Here is a 12858-nt window from a genome sequence, read left to right as displayed (position 1 = left end):
AGGGCAATGAAGGCGGTGAAGGGCCTTGACGGGAAGCCGTATGAGGAGTGGCTGAGATCACTTGGTCTGTTCAGCCTGGAGAAGAGGAGACTGAGGGGAGACCTCATTGCAGTCTACAACTTCCCCATGAGGGGAAGAGGAGGGGCAGGCACTGATCTCTTCTTTGTGGTGATCAGTTACAGGACCTGAGGGAATGGCCTGAAGTTGTGTCAGGGCAGGTTTAGGTTGGATATTAGAAAAAGGTTCTTCACCCAGAGGGTGGGCGGGTACTGCTGTGACCCAGGGAAGTGGTCACAGCACCAAGCCTGACAGAGTTCAAGAAGCATTTGGAGAATACTCTTTGGTGCCTGGTGTGACTCTTGTGGATGGTCCTGTGCAGGGCTAAGAGTTGGACTCCATGATCCTTGTGAATCCCTTCCAACTCAGCATATTCTGTGGTTCTGTGATTGAGTCACTGTAAATATAAAACAGGCATATACATATGTGCAATTGGGATGCATTGAGCCTAGTTAGCCTGGAATGTTCTGGAAGTGATGTGCACATATCCGTCAACTGAAAACCATACAGCAAATCTCTCATAAAATGTGTCTAAACTATTACTAGTCCAGCAGAAAAAGGCCTCTAGTAGCAAACAAATCTGCAGAAGTATGTCACTGGAGGATGACCTAATACTTTTATTCAATTATTTGCATTAAAAAATTTTTTCAGAAGTTTGTACTACCTTTTCCCTCCTTCCTGCCTACACATACTGTTCATATCTTATTCAATAATATGAAAGGCTTCTATTTATCTATGTAACAAAACCAGATGTTTTCCCGCTTCTTAAGAAAATTAAGAAAAAACTTGCAATTTTATTTTCGCCTTTATAATCCATTAACTGTAATAGCTTTTAATGTATTTTTAAAATTCCTGTCCCTCTTGGGCTGAATGAGAAGATATATCAAAAACCACAGTGTCAAACTGTTATCTTGGTGATACTGGTTTTATCAAACTTTTAATTTAGTGGATCTTTATTATATTATCTGTCATAGGTTAAAAATGTGACTATCCTGTTAGGGTTTGAGAAGTCCTAAATAATGTAGAAATACACAGCATAAACTCAGTATCTTAAGGATTTAAAAACTAATATATTAAGATTTAATAGATAACATGCAAAATGTGAAATGAGAAGGTAGATTTAGAATGTATTAACCATAAATATTTTGGCATACAGAAACCCATCAAGGTATGTTCATATTCTTTTTATTACATTAAAATGCAATATTCAGCAAAATAAATATATTGTGTAAGTATCTCTGTGTATTTATGTATACAAAAATTAACAGATAAAGTATGTTTATACAAGCAGCTGGACAGCAGAACTGAGAATGAAAATTCCTCTGTACATCAACTAGAAGATACTCTCTTTAAAAAAGGGCTTTCTCAGAGAACTAACTAAAAATCACAGACCAGAAACAGAATTTAAGCAAAGTTCCTAATCGCTTGCTGACTTTTCTAAGAGGACAGTTCATGTAGATGAGAACCTTTGTTGATGTTAAAACTTCCTCTGAGTCTTTCATATTGTAGTGGGTTTCTGTGGCTGAATTTTGGTAGCGGGAGAGCTACAGGGGTGGCTTCTATTAAAAGCTGCTAGAAGCTTCCCCTGTCTGGAGGAGCCAATTCCAGCCAGTTCCAGGACAGACTTCCTGCCACTGGCCAAGGTCAAGCCAATTAGGAGCAATACTAACGCCTCTGTGATAACGTATTTAGGAACAGAAGGTATTGCACAGAAAGAATTCCAGCCAGGGAAGAGCAGAGTGAGAACATGGGAACAACAATGCAGACACCACAGTCAGTGCAGAGAGAGGGGCAGAAGATGCTCCAGGTGCTGGAGCTGAGGCCCCTGCAGCTCGTGGTGCAGACCATGGTGGAGCAGCTGTGCCCCTGCAGCCCATGGAGGATCATTGGGGTGCAGAGACCCATCTGCAGCCCATGGAGGAGCCCATGCTGGAGCAGGTGGATAACCAAAGGAGGCTGTGACCCCGTGGGAGGCCCAAGATGGAGCAGGGTCCTGTCAGGGACCTGCAGTCCGTGGAAAGGGAAGCCTACAGTGGAGCAGGTTTTTCTCAGGTAGGACTTGTGGCTCCTGTGGGGGGACCCACGCCGGTACAGCTTGTTTGTGAAGGACTACAGCCCATGGAGGAGTGACCCATGGGACAGCAGTTTGGGAAGAACTGCTGCCCGAGGGATGGACTCACACTGGAGAGGTCCATCCAAGGACTGTCTCCCGTGGGAGAGACCCCAAGGGTGCAGGGGAAAGACTCCTCACACTGAGCAGAGGCAGAAACAACAACTGACCGTAAGCCCCATTCCCCATCCCCCTGCACTGCTGGAGGGGAAAAGGGAAAACATGGAAGGAAGGAGAGGTGGGGGGAAGGTGCTTTTAAGATTATTTCTCACTCTTTGGCTTTTATCCTGTTAGTAATAAATTTAAGTAATATCCCCACTCTGAGTCTGTTTTGCCTGTGAAGGTAATCAGTAACTGACCTCCCTCAGCTGTTATCTCAACCCATGGATCCTTAGCTGCTTTTTTCTCTCTGCTCTATTGCAGAGGGAGAATGACAGAGTGGCTTTAACGGGTACCTGGTATCTGGTGAGGGTCAACCCACTATACATATTTACAAAACCAAACTCGTATGTGTCTCTATATTTTTTAAGGTGAATAAGCATGTTTTGTATATGTTTACAGTATGCATATATTTTAAAGGAATGTACTGCTGATACTGCAGAACGAATATCTAATTATATATGATGACATATTTATCATTAGTTCCCTTTTTGATGCATGATGGATAACAGGAAAATCCAATCCTAACCTGGGAATATTTAAATTATTTTCAATTTTATACAAAGACTATTTTGGAATTTTAATATTGTATTTTATAAGATATTAAAGGTCTAAGACTGCTCTCATCTCTACAGGGGGACACAAAATCAAAACAGAGAGAAAGACTGGGACTTTTTAACATGTGGATTTGATAAATTTATACCTTAATTACTGCTATCATAGTAGTCAAGAAGCAGTTATTGTTGATTACCTGAAAATTACTTGTGAAATTTCCATTAGTATCATAGTTTAAAAGCTTTTCTGAAAGAGTTTAACTTCCTTTGTGAACATGGTGAATATTTTATATTTTGTTATAGAAAACAGCACATATATTTTCAGCAAGAAAGCATCCTTCCCATAACACCTCAAATAAGATATTAAATTTAAAATGTAAGCTTGACATTCAGGCTTCATTTGCTGTTGGTGTCAATCTAAAAAAATTATAAATTGATGCAGACAGAAAATTCTAATCTGATGCCCTAAGGCCAGATCCAATAAAACACTTAAGTATCTAAATTTAGTGTTAAAGCAACTAATTTTTTGGTGGTTGTCCTCCAGAAGGGAATCTTGGGCTGAAGTGAGTTGGGTCTTATACTCCTGTAGAGTGTATAGAGTAGGCATGGCTAAGCAGATACCAGTTAGGAAGCGCTATGAGCAGCCACTGCTTCCAGTATCACTTAACATCACATAAAATAATTGTACACAGCTATGTGGAGCTAGTAAATAAACTCTGTCAATAGGACTGAGCCGTAAATAACACCTTGCAGACCCAACATGATCTGAGTTCAGGTTGTAAGGGCAAGGGGATAATGTTAAAAAATACTTCCATCTTTTACAAAAAGCACAGTGATTAAAGATACTGCCCAGGAATGTGTCACAAGTTCAATTCTCTCTATTGTCCAGAGGGAATCAGGTTCCACATCTCCAAAGAGGGTGCGTTTGACTTTTAAGCCTTTGATTATTTTGAACTTCTTTTGAAACACTTCAGATCAATGAGCAAAAACAGGATCAAGATTCAACAGTCTAGTCTTTAGGTTCTCCACTAGTTCCTTCCTATGCTACAATATTACTGAAGAGCTAAACAGGTATTCAGCTCCATAAAAACCACCAAAAGTGCACTTCTCACAACTTCAGAGTGGGAGATCTGCAGGATGTCATATGTAAGTTGAGCAGGATAAGTGATAAAATACACCTCGCCAAAATTGAGGCCCTATTTAGAGCAAACTCTTTGCATCACAGAAACTTAACTTCACTTGAAAAGACTCAGAGCCGTATTTTAACAGAGAAAACTGAATTAATCTTTTCTAATATGACTCCTATACTTCACAGAAGTCCTTCTTGTAGAATCTGACCTAATAAAACCAAATGTGCATCATCAAACAATCCACAATTACAGATCACAAAATTAGATACTTGGTTTTGATGATGGTTGTCAAGCACTTGAGCTAACATTGTGTACTTGAACTTAGCTCATTCTTCCCAGGATCATTTGCAGTTCTACAGCCTGCTTTCAGTAAAATTGGAAAAACTGCTATCCGCTAATAAGCAAAAACCCTCCGAAAATTGAGGGTAATTGGCCTCCTGTCATACAGATAATGACATCTTGAGTTATGTTTGAACTATGGGGTAGAACTGCTTTGCAGTATTTCCTGCTCTCCTCCCTAGTACAGGATAGGAAACTGGCTGGACCACAACACAATCTTAGCAAACCTAAGTTTTCTTCTCATGGTACAGAGGGTAGAGCTTCAGATGTGTCCATTGGGTCTTGACCCAAAATGAAGCTCGGATGCAGCCAAACTGCGCATCTGGAATAAGCACCTGGAAAATGTCCCCAGCACCCATTTTATGCATGGTCTTTGAGAACAACAACGAGTATTGACCCAGGGGCTGATGTAAACTTTCATGTTCTAATACACAGATCCATAGAACCAAAACCTGAGAAAAGATTTCGAAGACAGTCTAAAGACAAATTAAAACAAAAACAAAAACAAAACCAAAAACAAACAAACTAACAAACAAACCAAAACAAAAAACCAAACAAAACTGCGCAAGACTTTACTGGTAACTTAAAACAATTCAGTAAAATAAACTAACTTTTGTCAATAATAATAATCCTGCCTGAATTTTGAACAGAAATACTCATGATCTTTGAAAAACTGAATACTCCCAAACTGTTTCTAAATGTATTATACTAGTTTCGTGGACTGGGTAACTTAGTTCCTTTGTACTATGTTACTAACAGGTAAATGGCATTTTCTCTCCTGTATTCAACTCACAGATCAGGTCAAACAAATTATTCACTGCTCTGACATTCAAAATTTGGTATGTTGATCAGTTGCCACTGCTATAACTTTGTTCCCCCTTTAAATTTTCTGTTGACTGTAAATAAATTTTCCCTGATCTCAGATGACTTCAGAGATTTTTCATCTTTTCACTTTTTTAACGGAAGAGGAGACCAGAAGAGAAAACACAGGGCCTTCTCTACTAGACAGAATTTCCCAGGTTCTCTCAGGTTCAATTAAAAGCCATTTTAGTTGCAGCTAATAGATTTCTGCCAACAAAAGTGGCTTAAAAGAACACACATTAATTTTTAAATGCTTCATTATACCTATTTAGAACTTCTGATTTCTTCTCTTTCTTCCTTTTTCTTTTGAATCAGCTGATGAAGGTGATGGGGCTTTAGCAATAAGAGTACCACCACCTACGTGTGTGTCTGCATTTTTAGATATGGTGGCATTGTGACTGATTTGCAGAGGTAAAGCGACAGTTTGGGAATCTGATTGCAAACTCACAGTGACAAAAGTAGATAATTACTATCTCCACAAAACTTGTTTTAATACAGATTATATTAGTATTAAAGTTACATGATTGGTGTGAGAAACATGATAAATGTAGTCATGACAGAAAACAATTTTTAATTTAGTAACTCCTATCAATCTGGATAGCCCATGAATATTTACCATTAATTCAGTAGGCTGGAACAGAGTGGGGGAAAAGAACAAAAAAAAAGGAGGTTTGACCTAAACAAGCACTGAGGAAAAAAGTGAATTCTCAGCAGTTTTGCTGAGAACAGACCTTGCAAGAACGTGAACTGGCAAAAGATTAGAAAATACATTTGGGATACCATTATAAAAAAAACCTTTAAAAAACCTGAATAACATACAAAAATAGTAGCAATTCTTAATATGTACTTCTCTTTGCAGCATTTACCAGTCAGATTACACTTAAACAAGTAACTTCAAAGGCTGAAATAAAATCAGTTATGGAAATTCAAAACAAACCTATTTGATCACATCCCCCTTCACAGCAGGGATACAATTTGCAGAGGCTGAGTGAGGGCATAGTATAAGCTAAAACAGGTTGTGTGTGCAATGAACCAAACTAAATGGTTTATATGAAAGAAATGTTGTTTCCATTAATTTTTCTGGTAATCCTATTAAAAACACCACCTGTCCAGAATAGAATTGTCCAGATTTTAATTCTTTTTCATATCTCAGTGTTCAAACAAGAGACAGAGAAGGTATCTTCTTACAGCAATTAAAATATGTAACAAAATGTATTATTCTAAAGTCTTCATAACTGCAGCAGTTTCTCCAGCTCTGTTTCAATGTCTGGCTATTACACCTTTTACTTTTTCTCTCATTGTGCTCAAATAACTGATTTTTCTGATAAGCCAAAATAATGTTTTTTCAAAGCCTACATTATATTTTCAACTTCTCTTTAAACAAAATGTTTCTAGTCTATAATACTTAAATCCACATATATTAAGGAAATGTAACATAAAATGCACCTTTCAGAATTCCACCACCATCCCTCCAAAATCCCCTGTAAGAGCCCTGAACGGGAACTTGACTTTGAATGCCAACAGAGATGAAATGGTGTCATAATCAGCATAAGTGCATGTGGACTATTCACCTAGATCAAACACTTTGGTCATATACTCAATTAAATTTAAATCCCATTATATAATGTATACCAGCCTCATTTTATGCAATTCCTTAATTTAATGGCTTGGTATTAGCCTTTTCCCTTTTTGTACACATGGACTAATTTTCACGGTGCTCAGTCCCTCTGGGAAGTAGGTCATTAGAGTCAACTGGATGGAGACAGAAACTTAATACTTAAACAGTATTGTAGAAGGGTCAGAAACACAATAACAATGTAAAACTGCTTTTCACTCATCCTACTTTGTAATATTTATGAAATTTCTCCCTCATGTAAATATCATTCATTAATCTTGAGAATGACAAAGCAGAAGAATAAAGAAAGCTATCACACTGTTACAATTTAATTTGTGAAACAAAAGAAACCCCCAACAAAACAAAAACACAATTAAAAAATTAAAAGTCACAATTATAACATTTAACTGCCAAGACTATAGTTGTTTTACACTGAAGCAGTAGAATCATAATATTCATATTACCTTTCTCAATGTGTATTCTTTTTGTCTCATGTCCCACATCATGACCAGCCAGATCACCTTCCTTAGGTCCAGGCAGGACATTAGGTGATAAACCCATCAGCATTTGGTTCATAGATAGCCCGTTCTGATGGACAGCTGCTAGACACAAGTGCAGGCAGAAAGAAATCAGCTGTCATATTAACACTGTTTCACTTATTTTCTCTAGTCTTCCTCTTATACAAGAATTCTAACAATCACCAAGTTACTTAATTAATGCTATCAGGATCCACATAGCGGGAGAGTTTCTTCCTGTTACCTCTGGTGCTCATCAGACAGCTTGAAAAGCTCTTTCCAAGTGTTCTCAAAGAGCCTTTCAGGAGTTTTAAACACATCTCAGAAACTCATATTAGGTAGTTTATAAAGCTATGCTTTTATCCTGAAAAATCGTACTTCCAAGAGGTTTAAGCCATTTTTTAAACTACTTTTTCATATGTAACTCATATTTCTGTAGTAGTTATTTTATTCTGTCTGGCACCACAAAAAGCAAATGTACCTAACAAACAGGTGCAATGTTAACAAATGAGATAGGACAGAAAAGACTTACAAATAAATAAGTTACTAAAGGGATCCACCACTTAAGGAACTCTGTTATGTCCACATGGAAGAAAAAAATGTGTAAAGGTCCCAATCCTCTCTGTTGGTAAGTAATAGAATAAGCTGAACAGTTAAAAAAAAAGTCACTCCTTAGCAAAAAAAAAAGTATTTCTCAATTTAGTTTCATCTAATTTTTTTTTTTTTAGACAACAATGGAAAAGGTCTCCATTGGTTGTAAAAAAATATATACTCTTCAATCAATTAAAACAAATTAAAAATCCACAGTTATGAAGTTTTTTCAGAACTTTACTTCTGAAATCTGCAGTGTGTTGATGGACACCAGGTGACCACCAAAGCCACTTCATCAATCCCCCTCCTCAACTGGACAATGGAGAGAAAATATAATGAAAGGATGGTGAATCGAGCCTGGGGAAATAGATAGGTCACAGTATATGGGATGTCAATTTAATCTGCACTCTGAATTGTTGAAGTGATAAGAAAACAGAATTTTCAACTTGTCATGGTCAGGCCTCATTTCTTTTCTTTGGTAAGTCATTTTTCATCACATACTAATGAAAGATCTTTCATCTGAAGGTCAATGAAGAGTCAGCTTCCTGAGTCTGCAGAGAGCCTGAAAAGAAGCAGTCTAAAAGACACGTGTTGCATCTAATCAATACGACTACTTCTTTCATACAGCTGTTTCATGGCCTTCTACGTGCACGCCAAATCCTCCAGTTTCACCTATTGACAAATTCTACTGTAGAAAGATGACTTAAAAGCACAAAACCTTGCAACAGAGCAATAATAAAGGGAATGGACAAGTGTGATATGAATTTAATTACATATCCATAAAATAGTGTGCGTTTAAAACCTTAATTTCCACTGCTGTTGTGGAATATCATAGAATTCAGGGTCTTTGCCAGGTAATTTACTTCCTGTACATGGAACCTTGATAAAAATGGTATCACTCTGGGACACCACAGTTTAATTTCCCTCTGCCCCTTGTGAGCTATGAGGTGATAATTCTTTATCATATTTCTCACCACTACAAAATTTTATATTTAAAAAATTTATAAAGTATGCACATTTTTAATTGATTTAACTCGATTCTTCTCTTTACCAAGCAATTCTACCATGTAAAATATTGCTTATGAAGTCAGGTTCAATTTAGAAATCAAACCAGAGTAACCAGATTAAATAAAACTCAATTTCTTTAAAAAATGTTTATACTATATGTTCAGTTCTAAAACTAATCTAGCAAATTGCTTCCCGGCTGCAATTCTGTATTTCATTGCTCATATCTTTATGTTTAATATGACATGATGGCAGTTTATATCAGTACCCGTTAATGTAGCATTGGATATTATGATACTGTAAAATGGGAAACATAATGTTGGGAGATAGTTATTTCTGCTGAACTTCTGAACATGACACATATGAGATCTATTTAAGACGAGGGCATTTTGATTAGAAAAACCAGCTGCACCTAATCAAATTTAAAGTGGTGAGAAGGAGAAGAATGTGACCTACGGATTCTGTCTGAAGAGCTCTCGGTCCGCGCAGGAGAGCTGGACACGCTGCTGCTTCGATGAGAGGATGGATGGCTGCCAGGTCTTCGGCCCTCTTCAAGAGAAGGAGCAGGAGAAGGGCTGTCTGGAACACGTTCCTAGATCACACAAACAGTAATTGAGAAAAAAGGCAATGTTACACCAAGCCTCTGTTTCAAACATGACTTCCCTAAACTGAATCTCCCTCCTAATTTACAACCTACTCTTTCACCTGTTGAGATGCCTGGGATTTGCAGAGCGTTCTCTAAGGAAACTTGCAACTTTAAGGACACCAGACCTTACATTTTAGTATGCAATGTGAGCACTGCTCATTTTATTAGGCTTTTAAACTGCCTTCTGGACTACTTATAAAAATAAGAGGTCTGTTTTGCTTCAGTTTTTTGTTTTTATTTTTCTCACTCCCATCGTCATGCTGTTGAATTGGAAATACATAATTTGGCTTACAGATTTCAGCCTTGTGGGATGAGGATCCATGTATTTCTGCAAATAAATAATGATCAGGCACTATTGTTTTATCTCATGCTGACTTTTACTCCACATTTTAATTTCAAAGGGGCTTCTTGAGCAATGAGATCTTATGGAACTGTTGTGGATCACAAAGAAAATATGATCTCCTTATAGAATCTATACCAGTAACATGGTTGGTGTAAGTCCAAATGTCTGTTTTTACCACGGAGCACAAATCTGGAATGAATCACACTTTTTGGATAAATGTGGCCATACCACTCACCATATCACTACTTCAAAACGCGGAAAACCACCCATTCATGTTTTACTGCCCAGGGAAAGGCCTGGCATGGTAGCTAAGAGGAGCTATGACGCACTTCAAGATGTTCCTTGGTTTTGAAAACTAGAGATTGAGGACTGTGATTGTTAGAACTGCACATCTGCTATGTGAGAATTGCTAGTATGTATCATATAGCTATATCTGATATTTAAACAGAATTTCAATGGAAACAATAATCAAAAGGAGTTGAGTGCAGAATAGTCCTTTCTAGAAAATTCTCTACCTTTCCCTGCAGTTTCCTTTTTATTGCTAATAGCTTCCAAGACTCATTGCTCAAATATCCATGAGTTAGGCTGTTTTGGTCAAATAGTGATAAAAATAAATAGATCCTAAAAGGGAAATCTATTGGAGGGGATGGAAATGTTAAAACTAGTATTTTTTTGGTTGTTGGTTTTTTCCCTTCTGATAATTGAAATCCTGACTTATAATGAAAAAAACAATGAACCCAAACAACCAATCACAAACTGCATACATTCAATTCACAAAAACCTTTCGGTAATGAAATAATAAAACTAGTACATGTTTAATAACACATAAGAAAACTTGACGCTGCAAATGCCTAAAAATTTTTTTGGAAAGAGCAGTGCAGCACAGCAAACTGCTTTTGCAGCAGTCATTATTTTATCATGCACAGTCGCTACATTAATATTTATTTATCTGAATGCATTCCTAAGAAACTTTGCAACATGCTCATCCATAGTAATCAATAGATTTGTTCCAGGCAAGCTTCATAAAAAATATTTGCTGAATTTGAGATTCTGATTGCAAAGGGATTCAGTGGGCCTACTGATGGAGTAGGAGGAGACTTTTTAGAGCAATATTTCAAGACATTTAAGTGGATTCCACTTTAATAGTCTTAGGTTTTTAAGTCAAAAACATTGATGAGGATAGCTTAACTGCATCATAGCTCTAGGCTTATTATGACTTTGATTGTGTTTATATGTCCACAAACTGGGTATTCAAGAGGAGGATTATAATGCAGATGTTTTCAGAACGTAGAAGATTTATTTCTTTAGATTTAGGAGGATTTAAGCATGCACAGCGTACAGATTTGATATAAATTGGAACACGGTATATTTAATCATTCATTTAATATATGATTTCACTGTTCGGCATACAATGTATTGTTCTTAGAAGGGTTTCATTAAAATGAGATCCAGTGAGCACATAAGATTTGAATACAGAGCTGCAGAGTAAATTAATTTATTTAAACAGCTTAATTTGTTTATCCTATTTATTTATGTGTGCTTTTACAGAATGTATTATGAGATGGAGCGAGCAAAAGGAATGCACTGAACACCAAAATATAATTACTGAACAAACAAAACAGATGAGTTTTATTCTCACATAATACAAAATAGACAAACCCAATGAGAAAACTATATATACAGGGTTTATCAATTAATTTGTAAAATATCCTTTAATTCCAATAAAACATGGGACTGAACTATGTAGAAATGTAAAATAAATCAATTTAGTAACTTAACTAATGTTTTATATCCTTGTTTTATAGTTCCACAATCAGCAATATAGTCTACAGCAATTTTTTGTCTTTACCAAACTATCTGCTACATATAAATGGAAATGCTACAAAGAATAAACTGAAATACTCTGTAGCTCTAAAACATCATAGTGATAAATTAATGGCACTTAAATATCAATATACCTTGTCCTTCTTACCAGAGATTTTGTGTAGAAAAGATGAATCTGGTTTGTGGCATAACATTAATTTTACATTTAGACTTCACTTTAAAATTTTTCAGAAACAGAAATGTGCAAAAATGTGTTCACTAAATAATGCAGATCAGAGCTATTTTGTCACTTCTGCAACATGCCACTTTTGTACAAGTAACTCTACATGACACCGCAAAGAAATAGAATTTACTGCCTTATAATCCCGGTCACAGAAATCACCTAGAATTCTGTCTGCTGCCTAGTATTTTTACTAAACTTGCCTACTCCCAGGAGCAGATATTTCTAGAGAATATGGTGTTTATTTGTACTGTAATTAGGCTTGTTGTCTCCCAACAAATAATCAAATAAATAAATAAAATTTGTGTGACTTTGCTAAAATGAAGTATGAGAAGGAAACTGTGCAGGGTTCAGTTTGAAATCAACATGGTGCTAAAAATGCCAAGATGGTGGGTTCAATCCCCATATGGGCCATTCACTGAAGAACTGGACTTGGTGATCCTCATGGGTCCCTTCCAACTCAGAGTATTCTGTGATTCTGATTCTGCGATCTGAATCTAAGTATCTAAATACAGTTTTGATGTACAAGTGAGAGATGACCTTTCAGAGACACTTGTATGTAGGATTCTCTGCAAAGGGGCCCACCTCAAAGGTAAGTTGTCTTCCATTTCAGTCAATTGAGATATAGACCATGAAGTCAATAGAGCCTTCTCCAAAACCAGATAGCTACAGATCAGTTCAGCTACTCACATTTGAGCCATTTGGGGCACCAAGGGGTTTTGAGATGTCCCCATCAGGCTGATAAAACAGGACCTCCACTGCCTTCTGGAGTGTCAGTAGGATGCCCAAAATACTACCCCTGAACCTCCTGGCTGATGACCTGAATAGCTTTCAAAATTCTATTAACAATATTTACTAGAAAACAAGAATTATTTATAGTTTGTGAAAC

The 12858-nt window shown here is 36.9% G+C and overlaps 1 protein-coding gene across 8 annotated transcripts in view; it reads right to left on the bottom strand.

Moving 5' to 3' along the window:
- Positions 1–12858, bottom strand: part of DACH1 (dachshund family transcription factor 1) — a 356604-nt gene that overhangs the window by 97242 nt on the left and 246504 nt on the right. For 5 of the 8 annotated variants that reach the window (XM_027647038.1, XM_027647015.1, XM_027647049.1 and 2 more), the window contains 2 exons: positions 9393–9528; positions 7290–7427 (listed from right to left, as the gene is read on the bottom strand). In XM_027647038.1, the coding sequence (XP_027502839.1) occupies positions 7290–7427; positions 9393–9528 (274 nt within the window). The remainder of the gene's footprint in view (positions 1–7289; positions 7428–9392; positions 9529–12858) is intronic. The other 3 variants (XM_027647020.1, XM_027647068.1, XM_027647060.1) reach the window with 1 other exon arrangement.

Source organism: Corapipo altera, unplaced genomic scaffold (genome assembly GCF_003945725.1).
Source record: "Corapipo altera isolate COAL_440 unplaced genomic scaffold, ASM394572v1 0, whole genome shotgun sequence".
NCBI classification, from domain to species: Eukaryota; Metazoa; Chordata; class Aves; order Passeriformes; family Pipridae; genus Corapipo; species Corapipo altera.
This window is presented reverse-complemented; position numbering and strand designations above follow the sequence as displayed.